This window comes from Lissotriton vulgaris, chromosome 9 (assembly GCF_964263255.1).
Source record: "Lissotriton vulgaris chromosome 9, aLisVul1.2, whole genome shotgun sequence".
NCBI lineage: Eukaryota > Metazoa > Chordata > Amphibia > Caudata > Salamandridae > Lissotriton > Lissotriton vulgaris.
The window spans coordinates 1046512308-1046534923 of record NC_141697.1 but is presented as its reverse complement, the minus strand read 5'-3'; the positions used below and the strand labels follow the sequence as shown (position 1 = coordinate 1046534923).

General features: G+C 49.7%; 1 protein-coding gene across 2 annotated transcripts in view; it reads right to left on the bottom strand.

The window, feature by feature from the left end:
• Positions 1 to 22616, bottom strand: part of TSEN2 (tRNA splicing endonuclease subunit 2) — an 83527-nt gene that overhangs the window by 2333 nt on the left and 58578 nt on the right. For both annotated transcript variants that reach the window (XM_086938964.1, XM_086938963.1), the window contains 2 exons: positions 3375 to 3486; positions 14 to 103 (listed from right to left, as the gene is read on the bottom strand). In XM_086938964.1, coding sequence (XP_086795090.1) covers positions 14 to 103; positions 3375 to 3486 — 202 coding nt within the window. The remainder of the gene's footprint in view (positions 1 to 13; positions 104 to 3374; positions 3487 to 22616) is intronic.

Below are 22616 nucleotides of genomic sequence, written 5' to 3'. Positions count from 1 at the left end.
TAAGTTCACTTGCCTGAACTTTTATTCTTTTCAGGCACTCTGGGGAGCACATCTCCTCTTCCGTCATGTCAGATGGTTTGATCAGATAGCAAAATAACAGCTCCTGAGAGGAAGAAAAACAGTAGTTGTCATCCTCGAATAATGTGTGTGTGTGTGTGTATATCTATCTATATCGAGATTATATATATATTATATATATATATATATATATATACATACATACATACATACATACATACATAAATACACACACACACACACAAACATAACCAGATGGACAGCTATCTATTTCGTGAAATGTTAATTTGCACTCAATCACTTTATTCACATTGGTATTTTAATTTGTTATTAAGCATGTTGCACTTTATATAAGCGTGTCGGTAGGATCATTAAAATTAATTTCTTTATATTTGTAATATTCTATGGCTCATTGTACAATTGGATGCATTGTGGTAACTGTAGACTATTTTTTGATGTTATTACATTTTGTTCCTTTTTTTTTAAACTTCTGATCTTTGCAACTATACAATATTAGGAAATGATCTGTTTGTATAAATTACAATAATTGCATGCACTATAATACATGGTTTATAATAAAGGCCAATATCTGTATTTATTACAAGGATTTGTGAGATTTGCATCTGAAAACACATAGTACATTTTCTGTGTTCATGAACTTTGCATAAATATTTTTTGAGGTGCTGGAGTCATTGATGTGAGAAAGATTGAGATGCTAAAACACATAATTATATGGAATACATTCTATATTATAACAGTAATCCTGAAGTCCCAGAACGTTTCTTTAACAAGGAGCAAGTGAAGCTCGTCATATTAAACAAGGGTGTTGGACCCATGAACCAGGACAGACTCATTGGGTGGAAGTTACAGGCTTGTTGCAGCATCAGGACCTTGGGATTATATTATATATAAATATAATCTATCTGCAACAAATAATCATAGCCTGATTTCAAATTAATAAAAAAGTTAGCCATTAATAACAAATACTACTATTTGTCTGACATATCTTAACAACTGATACTGCAAATTCAGATATGGGTTACATGATTATTTATACATGAAGGGAGTACCTATGTTTTAACTTGCCAAGACCACCAGCACACAGAGGAAGTCCTTAAGGAAGAACAGCTGCTGTAATTTTAAGATTTGGGAAGCGGTCTACAGTTTCTAATAGGTGTAGAAGGAAATGTCCTGGGGGTTTTAAGTTTGACATTAGTCTTATAGTTCTGTAATGACATTTCTTCAGTGGTGAAGCCTGAATTCAGGAAAAATCGGCCCGGGCAGGATGTTTAGAGGGGCCTTTATTACATTTTGACAAGTTAACTTTGCGCATCCGCATTACAGAAAACTATGAATTAAGTGTTTCCTTGCAGCGGGAATTATTCCAACAATTAGGGCTATCACCGAAGATCCTACAATATAGAAGTCAGTGTTTTCAGAAAAGCAGGTTAGAGATGTATATTTATTTTCTCCCAAATCTGTTGATAAATGAAAACACTTCGGACTTAAACCAGGCACGAAACTCCAGAGAACTAAAGAGACAAGCATTTACAATGCAATGGTCTCGGCAATATTATAGGTAGAGCTATTGGTATTGTTCATTATTTTTTTATCTTTTTTGTATCCCTAAATAAATGGCATTGGCATTAGCTTTTTTTTGCATATGCGATACCTATTGCATTAGCAGAGAGAGAGTGGGGTAGTGAGATAGAGAGAGAGAGAGAGTGAGGTATAGAAATAGAGAGAGAGTGAGGTAGTGAGAGAGTGAGGTAGATAGAGAGTGAGGTAGTGATCTAGAGAGAGTGAGGTAGTGAAAGAGTGAGGTAGTGAGGGAGAGGGGTGTTGTGAGTTAGTGAGAAAGAGAGAGAGGTAGTCAAAGAGAGTGAAAGTGAGATAGAAAGAGTGAGGTAGTGAGATAGAGAGTGATTGAGGTAGTGAGTTAGAGAGAGAGAGTGAAGTTGTGAGGTTGTGAGCTAGAGAGTGAGGTAGTGAGAGAGTGAGGTAGTGATGTTTTAAGAGAGAAGTTGTGAGATAGTGAGATAGAGTGGAGTAGTGAGGTAGAGAGAGTTATGTAGTGAGAGAGAGTGAGGTAGATAGAGAGTGAGGTAGTGAGAGACAGAGAGAGTGAGGTAGTGAAAGAGTGAGGTAGTGAGGGAGAGGGATGCTCTGAGGTAGTGAGATAGAAACAGTGAGTGAGTTTGTGAGGTAGTGAGATAGAGAGTGAGGTAGTGAAAGAGAGTGAAAGTGAGTTAGTGAGATAGAAAGAGGGAGAGTGAGGTAGCGAGATAGAGAGAGAGTGAGGTAGTGAGTTAGAGAGAGAGTGAAGTTGTGAGGTAGTGAGATAGAGAGTGAGTTAGTGAGAGAGTGTTGTAGTGAATTTTTGAGGGAGTGAGTTGTGATATAGTGAGATAGAGAGAGTGAGGTAGTGAGATAGTACTATCTACGCTTTCCCGGGTTCTGTGCCTCGGACTTGCATACTCGAAAGACGACTTGATGAATGCTAGAAGGGCTCAAGAGGCGGCAGCAGCTCAAACACACTCTGAGCAGGAGAAGGGACAGAAACAAATATCCGGTGCGAACACTTACTTAATAAGGTGCTCTGGGTCATAGTATTTGCGTGTAAAAGGCAGCGGGCTGCCTCATGTCCTCTAACGGCCAGACGAGACAAACAATGGTACTGTTGTTTCTAGAGTCGGAGGGCTGGGGACCTATCTACGCTTTCCCGGGTTCTGTGCCTCGGACTTGCATACTCGAAAGACTACTTGATGAATGCTAGAAGGGCTCAAGAGGCGGCAGCAGCTCAAACACACTCTGAGCAGGAGAAGGGACAGAAATGTGCGTGTAAAAGGCAGCGGGCTGCCTCATGTCCTCTCACGGCCAGACGAGACAAACAATGGCGGACACAAGCTTCCGTTTTTTTTCAGATTTGGGGGCGTGTTCGCTGTTCAAAAGTAGGTGAGGCTAAAAAGTGGAAAGAAGAACACCGAACACACCTCCAAATCCGAAAAGGACGGAGCCTATTTGGAGGGACGGCTCTCTCCTCCAATGGCTGGCCTCCATTTAGGAAGCCAGCCAATGGGAGAGAGCCAAAACGAGAGGCGGGACGAAGAGCCCCTCTAAGGAACATAATTTCTCGGTACTTCCGGTTCTGCCTTCGGCAGACCGGATATTACCTCGACCTAAAAAACGGGGTGAGATGTCAACATTTAATTTTCAACATTTCTTTTAGGTAGTATTGATTAAACTCTGTAGAATGATAAGAGAAAACCTTTCCATTGAGGGAAACATCAAAGAACATGCATCACTCACAGAACAGCCCAAATATTTAGAGGAGAATACCACCTAGGGGTACCTACCTTTGAAACATTCACCGTTGTTCGATTCAAGCCAGCCAGTGACTTCCACGTAAATGGTCTTCGTGCTGAACCTTGAAATTGGTGGTCAACGAGCTCTACAATTACAGAGTAGCTGGAAAAAACCAAGAAACGATATATAGGTATTAATGTTGAATCATTATATTGGTATTTGAAACTTTTGAAATCATAGTTTAAATTGTGAAGGAGACAGCAATGTCTATTTTATTATTTTTCTTTTTTTAGGAACACCCAATAACACTAAAAAGATCAGGTGAAAGTGTAGTACTGTACAGGCATACAGAGAAAACCAAGATGAATAGACTATTTTATGGTTGAAATTTCTTTAATATTTTCAAAGGTCAATCACACCACCCTCCCCGCACAGCCCGGGCCCGCCACCCACCCTGCAAAACAGGAGAGAGGGAGAATAGACAAACAGAGATCAAGAGCAATGGCGAGAGAGCGTGGTATTCATCAGGTTGGCGCTGGATCCGTGGATTGTTCAGTGAGCGATGCTAGGACCGCCTGTCTTTTGGCCATTGTCGGTCAGAGCTTTGTGGATGAGTGCTTAACAGATCTCCATTTCGAACTTTGCGGTTCGTTCGTTCAGGTCAGGCTTATGCAGAGCGCTCTGGGGAGTCCGCTTCTATGTCTAGAAACTGACAGGCCACCTTGAGAGACTGGATTTGATGGAGTTCCCCCCTTGAGACAAAAGATCTGGTGAAAGGGGTGGCCCCATGAGTAGGACACTATAGAAGCTCAAAGATGGGAGGTGATCGGTTGGAATGCTCTACGCTTTTGAAGAGTTGATATGGCTAGGTCTTGGTATAAAGTTTGTTTGGGCCTTTGTCCTAGCTGAAGGATGCGCTCTTTCAGCAGGAATTCGTAGACGCACGTTAGGATGTCCGCAGGGGGTGCGGGTGCAGATCTCCTTGGTGAGCGCGATCCAGTTTAATTTCGAAATTTGGAGATGCTTTTAGAATCGTACTAAAAAGGTCCATAACAAAGGAGGTGATATCCAAATCCTCTGCCTCAGCCGGAACCCTTCTGTTGTAGATGTTATTGCGGCACTAGAGGTTTTCCAAATCTTCGGTGTAGGCCGGCAAATATAAGTGCTGATCATATAGACGCAGGTTCTCCTGTTGGAGTTGTCAACCTCTTAATTTCAGCTCGATTCACGCACTTCAAGCGTATCCACTCTGTCGGAGAGGGAGTCCATATCCTGTTGCGTCTCTTTAAGTTCATCAGAGATTTCCTTTTTCATATTCTGAAGGTTGTTGCAAAATGAAGCAAACAAGGCTTCTATAAATGAGCAGGTTAGAGGGGCCTCTGGGTTGTCGGCATCCAGCAATGGTGCCGCCTCAGATGACAGCGAGGAGTCATCTGTGTGAGAGCTTGGGATCTTGAGCAACATCTCCTTCACTCAGCGATCCTTCTTCCCTTTACTCATGGTCATGGCGACGTATGTAATAGTGTCACTGCAATAAGGGTGTGTGGCAGCGCTGTATCTAAGAGCGTTGCAGCCACAAGCAGGTGAACGAGTGTCGTAGCCCCAGGCTACAGGAGAGGTTGGAAGCCAGAGCCCCAGAGATGGATGTTCTCAGGATCCACGCTGGCCCACGCTTGGACAGCCGCTGATGTGCGCTGCTAGGCACTGACCTGTGCCACACTGTTCGCTTAATACAATGCTGACCTAGGAGGCCAATCTGGGGCTGCCGTGTCCTCCCACTCTGAGGGTGGCTGGTTCACTTGGCGCCTTCAGGAGAATCCCAGTAACAAGAAGCCTGCCTCGCCCTGCGACCAGCCCAAGGGCCCCGGTCCAGTCCATCCAAGCGAAACCTCGTGGCTCACAAAGCAGACCGATATTAAAGTCCTCAGCCAAGCGTAGTTAGGGGTCACAAATGGTGCAGTACACATCATGGCAGGGAGGCATATGGAGGAACCTCATGGCCTCCGGTCTGTGGGCATTCACTCGTAGCTACAGCAATGGCCCTGGTCCATTCAACGCAGAGGGTCAGGGAGGGGTGCCCAGGGATCCCCGATGGCAGCACCAGCCACCCTTTAGCAGCTATGAGGATATGTCTGCAAGACCCTCCAGCCTTACCAGCAGCGGGTCCCCCGCCGGGCCGCCAGCGTGGAAAAGCTACGGCGACTCGCCTTGCAGTCTGCTGTCCCTTCGCAGGGTTGGTTCCCATGCGGCATCTTGTTGCAGCCCCCACCCGCCAAGACGAGTGGATCACATAGCACAGGAAGGCAGGGCCAATAATCTTCAGCCACAACAGCAGCTTCGGATGTTGTCGGGCAGGCCACCCACTGATGCCGCTCACTCCAAGCCACCAAGGCCCATCAACAAGTCCACCGATGGGGTGGTGGTTGTGGGGGTGGGGGAGGAGTGGAGGGGTATATTGCCTCAGCAGCACCCGTGTCGCCAGCGCCGGGCCCCAAGTCTAGGGTCCAGCTACAGCAGCCTCGTACCGGGCCCCAAGGCTGCCCACTTCTATTCAATTCCCTGGTGTTGAGCAGGCGCCAGCTGGCGATTCAGGGCCAGCTGAGAACCAGGCAGGGGGCACTGCACTCCACTTGGCTCAACCCGGCTAGGTCTCAATTACCTCCAGGGGAGGAGCCAATGGAGGTTGGGAATCCAGGATGCTGGGTAAGTCACACCATGCTATGTTAGGCCCGACTCCAGCAAGGCATGTCTATCGCCACGATTCAGTACAACCACTTCTCAAGTCGCCCCCCAGGGGTGTTCGGCGGGATGCCAGGTTATCCACTGTACGAATCAGGCCCCCAACTCCGGCCATTCAGTGGCTTGGATGAGCAGGCCCGGCGGCGGTCTGTGTTGGAGAGATGGGGAGAAGCGTCTCACCCGATCGACACCTTGGCCACCCCCCCATAAACTATTTTATGAGAATTGGCTACAAGGGAACATCCATGACATATATCCAATCTAAGGGGCTGTGGCTAATCCACTCAGGGGGCTATATATGGTGGTGGTGGTGGTGGTGGTGGTGGTGGTGGGGGGGGGGGGGGTACAGATTCCTCACGAACCTTAAAACATGAAAATAGCAAATGCTTTAATATTTGCTCTTCGATTCTAGCTGTGTAACCATACACCTCAGCACTTTCGTGGACCATTGCAAAGCTAAGACATATCAGTATTTTAAGAGAAGTGAAGTATTCCACTGTAACAAAACAGACGGGTGAACTGTGAAGAGAATTCACTGCAGGTGCTTTTTTGGGCGGCGGAAGTAGACACACAGTTAAACTGAACCAAATAAAAGTAGTTTTTGTATTTGCCATTAAACTTAGAGTTATTTGACAATTGATCTGTTCATCTATCATGAGAAGGAATACCTGGGTGAGGGAATCCTTTCAAATCTTGTACGGTAAGGTGGCAGACCTTTGGGCAAAGCAGCCTTAGCCTCTTGGTATTGTAAATCTCTTACGTGAAAAACATAGTATTTAATTCTTTTAGCTCTAGGAGAGGTAGTTGGTAAGTAAAAGCAGTTGAAAATGCCCTGAAATTATATATGGAATAAGGAATTATACAAGTGTGATGCATATTTTCTCTCTAATTCTCAGAAGACCAGCATGATAAATTCTGATCCATACATTTTTCCAAGGACTTCCTATTTGCTAGCTTTTAATTTCATTTAAACACTGCAGTCCAAGAACAACATTCACAGTATCAATTCTGCATTCTCAAATACACTTAAAATCTAGAAGCACAGCTTTTAGGGTGCAAGCTGACTGCCATAATATGGAAGGCTGCACGCATGTATTAAAGTAAGAATCCGAATATTCCAGGTTCAGAAAGTAACTCAAAATATGTCTCTTAGGCTACAAGAATCAGCTATTGCAATGCCTCAATTATTAGTTCTGCTTCTCTAATGCCAGGAAACGTCTGTGAACGTGTGCTTCATATGAAATGGAATGTTCTGGACCTGTTTTGTAGACCGCTTCACTCATACACCGACACCCACCTTAGCTTTCTTTTACCCATACATGTGCTGTGTGCATGGGTGTTGATTGCAGTATAAATAGCACCTGGAAGATGGTTTGCTGAAGCACAAAATGGTGCTTCCTGCTGTCTTTGGAAGAGTGCATCAGAAGACATAAGAGGTTTCATTCCCTTTTGTGCTCAGCCGTCGACTGTCTGAAGGCAGGAAATCTCCTGTTATATGTAGTCTCTCACTCATTTGAGTGCCTATACCCCCCTTCTTCCTGAAAATCTGAGAAAAAAAGTCCATAGAGATGTTTTTTCCTTTTTTTGTAAGCACGCCAGATGTAAATTATTTTTGTCTGTCCAAGCTCTGCTGCATCTAAAGGAACATGCATCTAAAGGAACAGGATTCTGGAAGTTTGCGTTTTGTGCATCAGGCAGTGAGTGTGGCCTATCCCAACTGGAATGTGTTCAAGTTTGCGGGTCCTGATTACAAGGTGTCAGTTTATTTTAAAAGTCTTGATCCTCAACATTACTTACTTGTTTCCTTCAATATGAAATTTAGAAACTAAAAATAAAATGACTAAAATGTTGCAGCTTGGACCTCGCCAACAGAGAATGAAGCAGTCCATGTAGGTCATGAGTCCTTCCATGCATTTGTACATACCGTATACGTTAATGTTGAGGCACTTGAACTGTCAATAAACTACTGTACAGTGATCGTGACCAAACCCCATTTTTTTTTGCCCAATTCGTACCATGGTAAACTTTCTGTTGCCTAAATGGGGGAGCTTTGGGCCAGGGTATTCCTTCCCTTAGACAAGTTCATATTAACGCTTCTGTTAAATGTGAAGCTCCTAATTGATGGAAACACATCCACATTGGTGCTGGAGCTTTCTGCCTATGTGTTTTTTCTTTGGAGGACAAACAGGCTTCAGATACAAGAGAATCCCAGTATACATATACAAGTTAAGTTGAGTACAGTCATCATCATTCATTGCAATGTTGTGCGCAGGTAGATTTAACGCAGTTCTGGACACAGAGCAATTGTATTTGTCACTCACCCTTCACAGGATAGCCCACTCTGCGACCCCTCCGAACCCCATCAAAGGCCCTTATATGATGCCCAGGCCCCCCATATTTTCTCCCACTCGCGAGGGCATCCAGACTTTGATAGACCACCTGCTCTGCATTATAACACCAGTCCATATCACACAGCAATGCTGCTATCTGAGGCTCTGCCGCCCCCTATGCACGTGCAATGTTCCTTTTTGCGACCCCCCGCTAACGCCAGCCACAACCGGGCCCACTGTGGTCAAGTGATCTCTCCTGTAGCCCCGAGGATATGCCACCTGGACTCCACTGGGACCTGCTTGCCCACTACAGCTTCCATTATGCGAATTACACTCCTCCAGTACTTCTAAATCCTGGGACACGCCCATTGTATATGAAAGAATGACCCCTTCTCGTCACAACCCCGGATACATAACTCAGAACCAGTCCAATTAATCTGGACCTGCACCATCCTCGAGGCATAAGACCTGTGGAGGATGCGGAGTTGAACAAGCCGAAAGAGTGCCCTGACAGCTATTTCTCTGGGGCTCTGTAGGGCCTCCACCCAATCATCATCCTCCAACAGTCCCACATCCGACTCCCAGGCCTCCTGCAGGGAACCCAGACAGTCCGGAGAATTGTTTATCAGCTTTTTGTATGCAAGTGATACCGCTTTCTCAATCATGGGGTCTAAGAGGAGTCTATCATCCAGGGGGAATATTCTGCAATCGTAGTCCCTTCTTTCAGAAGGGAATGTAATGCAGAGCACAACTGTCGATATCCAAGGAATTCACTGTCGCCCATTTGAAAGCCCTCCCGTCGGGTATCGAACCTCACCATTTTGCCACCCTTCCAGACATCCCTAAGCACGTCGATACCGATCAGACTCCATTTACGGAAACCCTGTAACTGCTTCACCACTGACAGAAAAGCTCCCTCCCACAGTGGAGTCGGACAAACTGTTTTCTTGAACAAAAACGTCTTGGTTGTTCACCCATCCACTTTCAATCGGATCGAACATATTCTGAGCTCTTCACCTGTTAATTTTCCACATTTCTCATGTAAAGTTGTCAGTCTCAAACAGGATATTTATTTAGAAATTCATTGGTGTAAGAGGTCTGAAAGCTAGGTAGAAAACGTGTCACTTTTCTACAGACCAGTTTTTCAACCATTCCTGGTGCTAGATAACAAAGTGTATTGGTTACAATTCTGCTAGAGGTCTTCTCTTTGTCTCGCATTTTGAGCTTCTTCATAAGTACTGTGAAAGGTCTTGTAGGTCTATTGATAATTCAAAGTGCCAGATCAGGCATTGTTTTTGCTCTCATTTCCTGAGAGCAGAAAAACATTGTCTGTGTTTTGGAAATCTGCAATGTCTTACTTAAGGTTAGAAGCAATGTCTTACTTGGTGTTAGAAATCAGCAACTAATGGCGCTTTAGGTTTTACTCTGTAAAATTGGGCAGCCAGTCCACCAACAGTTCTGTATCCTCTATCAAGCCCAATTTTGTTTTCTTTGGTGTTCACTACATGCACCCTCTTGCAGTCTGATCCATCTTACGCGCCCGGTCTATTTGCCTGTTGCAGCGTCGCACAGTCTGGACTGACCCCCTTGCTCAGGCCCTTCGCTGTCTAGTGTTCTTGGCCCAGCCACTTTTTACCCAATGGCAGGATCCTCCCACTGAGGCGGATGTGACTGTACCTCTCACGTTCTTTTATTTCAGATCTGTGTCTATGTGGGTTCTTTGTAGTGGTCTGGTCCAGTAGTTGAATGGGGCATATTATGGGCCTCATTGTGGTTTTAGAACGGATAGCAAAATCAAAATGGAGTCTGTCGGTTTTGAAACTGGCCGGACACTCAGGCTGGCTTCTGACAGGTTCAAGGAGCCTGTCTGCCAGTCGGACCCGGCACGTAATCCCTATGGACGACGGTTTACACCGTCCGTATTACAATCTCGGTTTCCAGCAGGTTGTCCATGCCGGGCTTTCCGACATGGAAACCCTGTTGGAAAGAGACTTTCGGGGGGCCCAAGCAGGGCTCCCTTCAGCCAGCGACTTCTGGTTGGGGGCCGAGGTGTCCCCCTGTTCATCCATGCACCGTGTGGCAGGGACCATCAGGTGCCTTCCACGCGGGGCAGGGATGAACACAAACTGCCAAGTGCAGTTGCATCAAAATTCAGCAGTCAGACCCATATCCGAAACGGTGTCCACCAGACATTGAAATAAGGCCCTATGTGTTTTGTGGCTATGGGCAAACAGTCTGTGTTTGTCTTGCATATTTATATTTTGGTTCATGGTGGACCAGCCTGTCGCATGGTGACTCTCCCATCAAAATTGGGTTACGAGAACATTAAGTAAGCATTAGAATTAGTTTAGTGTCTAGAATCACTACCAAAGAAGGCTAGAGTTTCCCCATGGTATTACAGCTTTACTTTCATTGGGTACTGATTTAGTGTAGTGGGAATAGTTGAACAATGCCCAAGGCAACCATTGCAGTAGTATCTGTTTTAGGGGACCACAAAGCTGTGCTGCTTTCTAGTTTCCATTTCACTAATACTTCAGCCAGAGATTACATGCATTCCCTCCTGAAAAATCTTGTAATGCCACATTTTTTTTCTCAGAAGATTTGGAAGAGCACAAATGATGTCTGGTATTTTGGGGGAGGGGGTGTTTTGTAATCATTAATGTCTGTCCATGTTAGCAGTCCAATCAGCGTCTTATTTCAATGGCTTATCCTGTTTTTCATTAAAAAAAGAAAAGAATTACCACGCTGTAGGCAAAGACTGGCCAATTGGTAAAATGGTTGTGTAGTCAAAATACTTTTGTTGCAGGCTAGATGATCAAAAATACTTAATGAACAAGTTACTTACGGGGCGTGGCTTGGATGCCGAGGAGGTAGGCAACGTGAGCCCGGAGCTCCGCGCCCGATCCCGGATAAAATCCTGATAAAACGCACGAATTCCAACGGAAATCGAAAAATTTACTGGCTGAAGGCGTCACGGAGACATCGGCGCCCTGGGTTCGCAGTCACCTGCCGTTAATCTCCAAGAAAATCGAACTTGGAAAGTACCGGCGGAACCGAAAAGCCTCGATCTAAGATGGCGGCCTGAGGCCTGAGCTGGTGACGCAGAGAACAAAGGAGACCTGCTGATCTGCACCTCTAGAGCTCTTGTACCAGGGGTGCTTGCTGGAACGGAAGATCGACGTCGGTTCTGTGAGGTGGCTCAAGCGACCCTCCTTCCCGCCTTGGTGAAACTACGACGGTGGAGTGGGGAAATTTCTTCAGAGCGGACCTAAAATGGCGGCAGCCCCGTGAATCGACCATCACAGCCTTGCGTGCAAGCCGAGGTGACGGAGGCCCCATCACCACCGCTCCGACTGGAGGGAGCAGACCCACCCCGTAAGAGTGGCCTGCACAGTACTCTGTGCCCTAAGCTCAATCCGTATTTACAGTCTTTGCTGCCCTGGGGAACTATCCGGAACAAATGGTCCTGAACTTCTGAAAGGTTGACCGGAGATTGGAAGAAGGCCGAACATTGCGGACGGAAGGGCTGCTGGCGCCGATAGTTGGGATTCATCTTGCCCCTGGCTCGACCACACCAAGATGGGGAAGACAAAGGGGAAGGGGGACGGAGCGGCTGGATCTGAAACGATGGACGGAGCGGATCAAGGCCCCAATGATCTCCAACGTATGCAAGACCGCATTCTAGAGGCTATCTCAGCCACGAAGGACGCCCTGCAACAGGACATTGCCCAGGTAGCGACAGGCCTGGGGCTCCTGAAAGCCGAGCATGATAAACTTAAAGATAGGGTCAAGAGCGCGGAGTTAACCCTGCAGGAACTGGCTCCAGCGCACAAAACTATGGAAGGCCGGATGGAAGATGCTCTGGACCGAATAAAGGCACTGGAGAGGCGGGCGGAGGACCCTGAAAACCGGAGTAGGCGCAACAACGTCCGCCTGGTGGGCCTTCCGGAAAAAACGGAGGGCGATGATATGGTAGGCTACCTTAATCAGTGGCTCCGTACTGAAGTGGCACCGGAGGGGCTTCCCACCTTCTTTTCGCTGGAACGAGCCCACAGAGTCCCCGCCCGGCCGCCGGCCCCTGGCCTGCCCCCTCGCCCTGTGGTGATCAAACTTCTGCATTACAAGGACCGGGACTGGTTACTACAGAGAGCCAGGGAGGTAGGCCCCTTCCAGGTTGGCAACAACAAGGTTACGCTGTTCCCGGATTATACATTCGAGACACAGAAACTCAGAGCTAGCTTCCTCTCGATTAAACGAGAACTCCGGGTGGAGGGCATTAAATACTCCCTCCTTTTCCCCGCGAAACTCAGAATAGTGGTGGATGATAAAACGCTCTTCTTCACCACTTCGGCGGACGCTTGGGCATGGTGGGACACTTATAAAGCCGGGACGGATGGGGCCAGATTCAGGGTGGAAGAAGCGCAACGGAAACAGCCGACCAGAAAGTCGCAGCGTATTCGGAAACGTCGGCACAGGTCTGGGAAACCAACAGTGTCGCAAACGGAGGAGGAACGGAGGGCCGCTCTGCAAGCGGTGGTGGATCTGTCAGGGACGGTACGGAGCCAATCCGGAAAAGGCTCAGACTCGGAGGAACAGGCTACAGGGTCAGAAACTGACCTTTCGGAACTTGGTGGCGCCAGAGGACCTATTGTGACACCACAAACGTCAGGAGAGATCGTTGAAGCCTGAGGGAAGTAATTTGGAAAACGGATTGGTGGACTGGTAACGGGATGCCATGAGTAGTTAGGCAGAAACATGGAGACTCGTGAGTGATCATGGGGGGATTGCGGGCGGGATACGCGGGGTCAACCTTATGTAACGAACTCCTTCGGAATCAGACCGCGCCCTACTGGCCCCTAAGGTCATCGCAGTGGAGACTGCGAATTATAGTGTGAGTATTCGGGAGATTTCACCTAGTTGCAATAGTTTGGATGGGTTCTAATCTGGTCGAGACAGGGCCTGTCCTGGGGGGGTGGGAACCAAGAGTAGTTTAGGAGACTCAGGTTGGTGTTGGCGGGGTTTGGGGATCAGTTGCTGGGAGAGGGTGGGGGAGTCAGAATTGTGTTGGCATATGCGCATGGATGAAAACTGTTGTTGTTGTGTTCGGGAATGCAGGGGGTAATGGCTCATACGGGGGCTCTAAAATGTGTGACCTGGAACGTGCGGGGTCTGCATACCATGGTGCGTAGACACAAGATCCATGCCTACCTGACCCGCAGGGGGGTACACATAGCATTCCTCCAGAAGACGCACCTCACGAAGCAGGAGGGAGTGGTGCTACAGAGGAGATGGAGGGGACAGCTGTTCAATACAACATACTCGGCCTTTGCAAGGGGCGCCATGATATTGATACGAGCTGGGGTTCCCTTTCCGGTCACCAAACAGATGATAGATCCGGAGGGTAGATTCGTGGCTGTGGAAGGGAGACTCAGGGGACGAGTTGTGTCATTGTGTAGCGTGTATGCTCCAAACGTAGCTCTACCCGCCTTTCTGACGAAGCTCTCGGGTAAGCTGGCGAGCTACTTGACAGGCCCAATAATCATGGGAGGGGACTTTAATTCAATAGCAGACACCACATTGGATAGGTCCCACCCACCATTACATTCATCCCCAGTGCATAGACTAGCAAAGCATAGATTGAACTGGCAGGAGAGTTGGGATTTGGCAGATGCTTGGAGAACATTACACCCCACTACGAGGGATTACTCATTTCATTCTAGTATACACGACCTACATGTCAGGCTGGATGTGTTCTTGTGCTCTTCTCCCATACTCCCGGCAGTGGGAAGTGCGGAATACCTGGCTCGCACATTGTCTGATCACAACCCCCTATTGTTGTCCCTGAATTGGATGGTTGATGTCTCATGCGTTCCGACTTGGCGGTTACGACCGGATACCCTGGACGATTTATTATTTAGGGAGGCCCTGGGTGAGCGAGTGACTCGTTACTTTGAGGAGAACAGTGGCACCGCGTCCACCAGGGCGACGGAGTGGGATGGCTTTAAGGTAGTGGTCCGAAACATTGCATTGGAGCCACTGCGGGTGCTCGTAAGACATTGTTGGATGATCTCGAACGTGCAGAACGGGGGCTGCGAAAATTAGAACGGGAACGCCCGAATCATCCAGAGCTTCAGGAAGAGGTTGGTAAAGCCAAGGAAGCAGTGGCAGTGGAGTTGGAGCGACTGCGGAGCTTTGATCACAAGGTTTATCTGACCAAGGCGCAGGCGGAGGGCGATAAGGCGGGGACAATGCTGGCCTGGCTTGCCAACCCGATTAGGCGCGGTAGCCCAATCCTGTCCATCGAGGTGGAAGGGGGCGGGCTGGGATCCTGGATAGGTTTAGGACGTACTACGAAGGACTCTAGGAGAGCGGGCCGGTGGGCGGAGAGGAGGAGCTGGAAGCCTTTCTTGGGGGGCTACAGCTGCCACAGTTGGAACAAGCAGAGGCGGAGGACCTGGGCCGCAACATTACGATAGGAGAAATAGGGAGTGCGGTGAAGCAGATGGCTCGGAATAAAACCCCGGGCTAGACGGTCTGCCAATAGAGTTCTATAGTAAATATCTGGAGTTCTTAGCCCCACAGTTGCAGTCGGTCTATAATGAAGCGAAATCGAGAGGGAGACTGCCTCAATCTATGTGTGAGGCTCTTATGATCCCTCTGTTAAAACCTGGTAGGATGAGCAGTGATCTCTCCTCGTATCGCCCACCGTCCATGTTGACAACAGATTATAAGATTCTGAGTAAGATCTTAGCTAATAGATTGCTGACCCACATGACGGGCCTGATTCATAAAGATCAATCAGGTTTTATCCCTACAAGGAACACCACGAACAACATTCGCAGGTTAACTCCACTGCTGGGAGCTCAGTTGTCGGAGGCGACGGCGCCCCTGGTGTTCTCTATAGATATTGCGAAAGCGTTCGACAGCCTGGAGTGGGACTATCTATATGGAGTGATGAAGCATTTTGGGCTGGGTGAAGGCTACATCAGTTGGACCAAAGTGTTGTACACGGCGGCCACGGCGAGAGTCCGAGTGGGCTTGCTTATCTCGGGTCAATATCAGGTGCGCCATGGCACCAGACAGGGTGTTCGCTGTCCCCCCTCCTGTTCGCGTTGGCGATGGAACCGTTTGCGGCTGAAGCCAGATCGGGGCGCTACTATAGGGGACTGGTTTATAGGGCCAGGCCGCAGGCTATCTCACTTTACGCGGATGACCTTCTGATGTTCTTGGCTAACGCGGATGGGGAATTAGAGGGAGCGAGGCGACTCCTTGGACTCTTCGGGAGATTGTCGGGCCTAAAGGTCAACTGGGCCAAATCCTGCTTATTCCCGTTGCGACGGGGAGAGCCGCGCCCTCTCACCACTCAGAAGCTCAGATGGGAGCCTCACTGTCTACATTATTTAGGTGTTTATGTGTATCATACGGCAGCGGATATGTTGGACGGCAATATTACCCATTGCATTAATGCACTGAAGGGGAGCATGGACTTCTGGGCCACTCTACCACTCTCGATGACGGGTCGTGTCTCCTTGCTGAAGATGATAGCTCTTCCAAGGCTGCTATACTACTTCCGTACCCTAACGGTATGGATACCGGGTTCCATCTTCCGTCGAATAAGATCGCTAGTAATAGCGTTTCTATGGGGTACGGGAAGGCGACGGATAGCGTTAGACACCCTCTTGCGGCCCAAGGATGAAGGGGGTATGGCAGTACCTGATTTTGAGTGCTATTATTTGGCGGCACAGCTGCAATCCTTTACCCAGGAGATTGCGGGGGTCTACCGAGGTCCAGAGCAAGGTAGAAACGAGGGTACCCCACGCCATGTGCTCGCGTACATTACCCTTCACCAAAGACTTCTCGTCAGAGACTTGTCTGTAGAGGAGCAGACATTTAGACTTTGCTGGAACCGTGCGCGTCGAAGAGCGGGAATTCGGCGAATGTATGCACCGGAGATTCCGCTGGGAATGATCACGGCCCTACCTCATGGCGGGGATTGGTCGAGACTGCAGGGTTGGGAGGATGCTGGGCGACCTCTATGAGGACAGGGTTTTGCTTCCGTTCCGGACTCTGCAAGACCGGTTCGATTTACCCAGGGGGGATTATCTGTTGCATGCGGCGGTGATCGGGGCCATGCAGGAGCATTGGGGCGAGGGGCTGCAGGAACCTACCACTTCTATGGCCTGCCAATACACGATGATGGCGGCAGGAACTTTTAAGGCGGTGACCTGCCTATATTCCCGAATGCTGCGAGAAACCCTGCAGCCACTCACTGCCCTGAAAGCTAAATGGGAACTGGACCTCCAAATGGAGATCCCCGACACCACCTGGGGTCAGCTGCTGCGGAGGGCGAGGAAGAGCACGAGAAACGCCAGATTCCAACTTATACACTTTTACATTCTTCATAGGGCATACCTTACACCAGGGAAACTGAAGCAATACTTTGGAGTAGAACAGGCGGCCTGCCCTAGATGCAATACGATGGAGGCAGATCTGGGTCACATGTTATGGGATTGCCCTAACTGAGGGATTATTGGCAAGAGATCGGAGAGGCACTGAACAACGCCACGGACAGGGAGTTGTAATATACCAAAGCGGTAGGAGTACTGCACTGGTTTCCTCACACGCCCAAAAATAAGACGACCAGTAAGTTTATAGATATGGGGTTGATATTAGCGAAGAGGGAAATCACTAGGAATTGGAAATCTAAGAGGGGGCCCGCATACAAGCGATGGTACAATGAATGTCTAACCTTGCGATACCAATTAGCTAGACGAGCTGCAGACGATAAGGCATTAGAAAGGGAGACAGCATGGGAGACACTAGTGCAGGCACTCCGAGATGGCACTGGAGAGGAGGAGGGCGAGGACACAGACACTGATATGGATGACCCCACTAGCACACCGGGAGCACACTCTTAGCGAATGTTACATTCCTCCTCGCACACACCGGAACTTACATTCTCTAGTACTCCACTGTAGCGCAGCCATGGAGGGGGGGGGTTATTGGGAGTTCGGGGGGGTTGTTGATAGGGGGAGGGGGCGGGGTGAAAATATAAAAGCGGACCACGTTATCCTAATGTTTTAGCCAACGTGAATTGGGAGAAAATGCAGAAGATGGATATGCCACCGTCGCCGCCCGGCCTTCTGGATGTGGGCATACAGGCTGTGTAATGATGCCACTTAGACAAGTATATATCACAACACTGCATTGACATAATATTTATCGCTGTAATGTATACACAATGTTTTGGTACTGCAATAAAAACGATGTTACAAAAAAAAAAATGAACAAGTTACTTACCTTCGGTAACGATATATATGTAAGAAACAGTAGTTAGTATTAGATTCCTTACCTTAGAACAGGGGTCTCCAAACCGGTCCTGGAGGGCCGGATCCATGCCAGATTTTTAAAATTAATACATGTATCTCAATGGGGATATCAAAAAAATCTGGCATGGATCTGGCCCTCCAGGACCGGTTTGGAGACCCCTGCCTTAGAATATCCCCAGGCATCAGACTGGATCTGGAAATTCTTGCGTAGCAGTACCTTTGCGCGTCGGTAGGCGTCGTCTGCGGCTCCGCGTCCGTCGTCGGCGTTGTAAGCGCCGTGATGACGTCGGAGTACTTAGACGCTGCCTCCGCATGCTGACACCAGTTCTTAGACACAGCTTTTCCGCGCCAGAAACGCAGAGCCATCTTAAAAACCAGCACTGGTGCCATTGAAACTAGGGCCCTGAAAAGGGGATGAACTTAACCCTAGATATCGGTTCGCCGAACAGGGAGGATGGGTGTGGCGGTAAGGAATCCAATACTAACTACTGTTTCTTACAGATATATCGTTACCGAAGGGAAGTAACTTGTTTATCTGAAAGAAACAGGTTAGTATTAGATTCCTTACCTTAGAATAGATACCCCAGCAATTACAACCCCGGTGGTGGGTCTGCGAACCAATAATCACACCAGAAAGTCCTGGAGGACGGAACGGCCAAAGAAGCCATCCCTCCGGACTTGACTGTCCAGGCAGTAGTGTCTTGCAAACGTGTGCAGCGAGACCCACGTAGCTGCCTGACAAATGTCCTGCAAGGGGACTCCCCGACCCAGGGCAGTAGTAGCCGCCGTGGCCCGAGTGGAATGGGCCCTCAGCCCAACAGGAGGTTCCTTCTTAGCCAAGGAGTAGCATGCCTTCATACACAACACGACCCACCGAGAGATGGTCCGCTTGTGTACCGCCTTTCCCTTCTTTCAGAAAACAAGTTACAATAGGGGACTTGAACAAAGATGGTTGATCAGGCAACCTTAGAAAGGCTGAAAGGGCAGAAAGGTAGCCCTTGATAGTTTACAAGGCTATGCTCTCGCAACTACATGTGTGGTAACAAACAGGGTACAATGACCAAAAGGAAAAGAGGCACAGAAGCAGATTCTTTGGTGTGTATCTCCTTGTCACAGCAAGATGTAGGTTTTATTTTCTCCAGACTTGAGAAATGTTACATTCGCCGACACGTGTTTCGTCGTGTGCGGTTGAGTCAACACGACTCTTCAGGGCTTAATCTTCAATTCCAAATGTTTGGTTTGAAGTAAGTCTGGACCTTGTTATCTAAGTTCACTATGTAATTAGTGAGAATCGGAATTATCAATAAAATGGAAGCGTTTAACCAGTAAGGTCATACGTGTGGTTAGTATTTCGTCTGGTTGTGACCCCGCCTCACTGGTAGGTGATGAGTCTCGAGTTTTGGCGCTGAGTACGTCTGTGTCTCAGGCGGAAGCCGGGAGGGGATTCTTCGGTTGTGCTCAGGAAGGAAACGGGTGCGTCTCCTCTTCGGCGGTGTACTGTGAAAGGCAATCCCTCCTCTGGTAGTTCCCGGCGGTCGTCTCTCGTGTACGAACTTGAAGATTAAGCCCTGAAGAGTCGTGTTGACTCAACCGCACACGACGAAACACGTGTCGGCGAATGTAACATTTCTCAAGTCTGGAGAAAATAAAACCTACATCTTGCTGTGACAAGGAGATACACACCAAAGAATCTGCTTCTGTGCCTCTTTTCCTTTTGGTCATTGTACCCTGTTTGTTACCACGCATGTAGTTGCGAGAGCATAGCCTTGTAAATTTGCTTTGTCTGTTGACTTTTTGGACGGTTAAGGGTGTTTGCCGTCTTCTCTACACGCACTACACAACAACATTTTATTTATCTTTCACACACTGTAACGTACTAACTCAGGCAGTGCGCCCTTGGGTTCCGAATCTTCTAAAAACCCCCTTTTTCAGTAGCCCTTGATAGTGCCCAGAGCAGAGCCCTGCTGAGCAAGAGAAAGAAGGAAGAAAAGAACCTTAGCAAGAGGGGCAGAGAGAGGATCCACAGCCTTTGCTGTGCACCATGCCACAAATCTGTTCCACCTGCAGGCGTATACTGACTTTGTGGAGGGACGCCTGGCTGCCAGAATGACATTACAGACTTCAGGAGGCAAGTCAAATGGCCTCAACTGTCGCCGCTCAATCTCCAAGCATGGAGGTGGAGACTGGACAGGCTCGGGTGGAGGACCGTCCCCTGCTGCTGCGACAGAAGGTCCTCCTGAAGAGGCAGATGAACCGGGGGATCGACTGACATACTGAGTAGCTCGGGATACCAGTACCTTCGTGCCCAGTCCGGAGCCACAAGGATGACTTGGGCCCGGTCGCGTTTGATCTTCTTCAGCACTCTGGGCAGAAGTGGTATAGGCGGAAAGGCGTACAACAGACCGCAACTCCACTCGCGACAAAAAGCGTCTCCGAGCGAGTGCCGCCTTGGAAATTCCAACGCGCAGAACTGATGACATTGCGCGTTCTCTTCGGTGGCGAATAGATCTAACCAAGGTTCTCCACACTGCAGAAAGAGACCTTGCGCCACGTCCGAGTTCATCATGTACCGGCGGTTTCTTCGCCCTGGCATTCAGAGAACCTGCCAGGTGTTGAACCACCAGGGTCACGCCCTGATGTTCCAGCCACTGCCAGAGGCACAGAGCCTCCTGGCAGAGGGTCCACGACCCCACCCCGCCCTGTTTGTTGCAGTACCACGTGGCGGTTGTGTTGTCCGTGAACACCTGCACTGCACTCCCCCGGACAGAGGGGAGGAATGCCTTCCGTGCTAGACGAATCGCCCGCAGCTCCAAAAGGTTGATATGGAGCCGGGACTCCGCCTGAGACTAGAGGCCTCTGATCTCCGCCTCTCCCATGTGGCCTCCCCAGCCCTGAAGGGACGCGTCCGTCACAACTACGTGCTCAGGTTGGGGAAGGGAGAGGGATCTGCCGCTGACCCAATCGCGGTCCGTGAGCCACCACTACAGCTGTCTCGCAGTGCCCTCCGAGATCAGGACATGGTCGGACAGGTTGCCCTGATGCTGGGCCCACTGAAACTTCAGGTCCCACTGCAGAGCCCGCATCCCCCATCGGGCGTGATGCACCAGAAGGACGAAGGAGGCCATCAGCCACAGCGTCAACCTGACCGAGACTCGGGATAAAGGCTCAAAGATCGGAATCATAGGCTGAATATCCCGAACCCGCTGTTCGGGAGGATAAACCCGAAACTGCGCCGAGTCGAGAACCGCTCCGATGAAGAGGAGCTTCTGGGAGGGGCACAGGTGTGACTTCGGAGAACCCCAGCTGGTGCAGGAGGTCTGCCGTTGTCTGGAGGTGGCTGACGACTGTCTGGGGCGAGCCCGCCTTCAACAACCAGTCGTCGAGGTAGGGGAAGACTGAAACCCCTAACCTGCGCAGATGAGCTGCGACCACCGCCATCACCTTCGTGAACACCCGTGGGGCGCTGGTAAGACCGAAGGGGAGCCCGGTAAACTGAAAGTGCTTGTGGCCTACCGTGAACCGCAGGTAGTGCCGGTGGGCCTGCAGGATGGGGATGTGGAAATAAGTGTCCTGCAAGTCCAACGCTACCATCCAGTCTCCTGGGTCCAGGGCAGCTAAGACCTGAGCCAGTGTCAGCATTTTGAACTTCTCCTTCCGGAGGAAGCCGTTGACGTTCCGTAGATCCAAGATAGGGCGTAGACCCCCTTTGCCCTTCTTGGGTACCAGAAAGTAGTGGGAGTAGCAACCACACCCTACTTCTGGCCCAGGAACGCGCTCGATGGCCCCCTTGGCCAAGAGGGCCGTAACTTCCTCCTGCAGAAGTCGCAAGTGATCCCCCGACACGCGGTGGTATTGCGGTGGCATGGCTGGAGGGGTCGCCTCGAAGGCGAGGGAGTAGCCCCTTCGGACGATTTGCAGCACCCACCTGTCCGAAGTGACAATGCGTCAGAGGAGGTGATGGCGAACCCTACTCTCCACTGGCGTCACATGGGCCTGAAAGCTCGGACTAGGAGGGTTTTGTGGCGGATGCTGCAGGGGTAGGTGTGGACTGGCCTCACCGTTGTCCCCGACTGCCTCCACGGCGGTTTCCACGGCCGCCACCGCTTTGGAAATTGGTCTGCGGTGCATGGCTGGCAGCACGTGTGGGGGCGCCCCTTCCTTGGCCACAAAAGGAGTGAAAGGCACCCGTTTGCTGGCGCAGGCCGAGAGGCCCAAGGACTTGGCCGTAGCCCTGGAGTCCTTAAAGCGCTCTGGAGTCCTTAAAGCGCTCAAGCGCATGGTCTGCCTTGTCGCCAAAAAGGCGACGGCCATCCAACGGCATGTCCATGAGTGTATTCTGGACGTCGGACGTCGGCTGAAAAGTTGGCGGACCTCAACCAGGCGTGGCGACGAATCGCCACCGTCGTTGCCATCGCTCTGCCCAGTGAGTCGGTGGAATCCAGCCAACACCGGATGGAAAAACATTCTGCATCGCGACCCTCCGCAAGGGCTTGGGCGAGTTTAGCCTTGACCTCCGCCGGGCATTGTGGCAGCACGTCCGCGACTGTGTCCCACAGGGAGTGGGTGTAGCGGCCCAAGAGGCATGCAGTGTTGGAAGACCGCAGTCCCAGACTCAGGGAGGAGAATACCTTCTTGCCGTATTGCTCATACCTCTTGGATTCCCGATCAGGCGGAGCTGACGGGAATGCGTTCTGGGAGTTTGAGGCCTGGATGACCAGGCTCTCGGGGGTGGGATGGGTGGACAGGAAACAAGGGTCGCCCGGGGCTAGGCGGTGGCGGCTGGACACGCTCCTATCTACAGGCGGACCTGTAGCGGGCCTGGACCAAGTGCCCAAAAGTACGTCCGTTAAGGCCTCATTAAACAGCAGCAGAGGCTTAGCTGAGCTTGACTGCG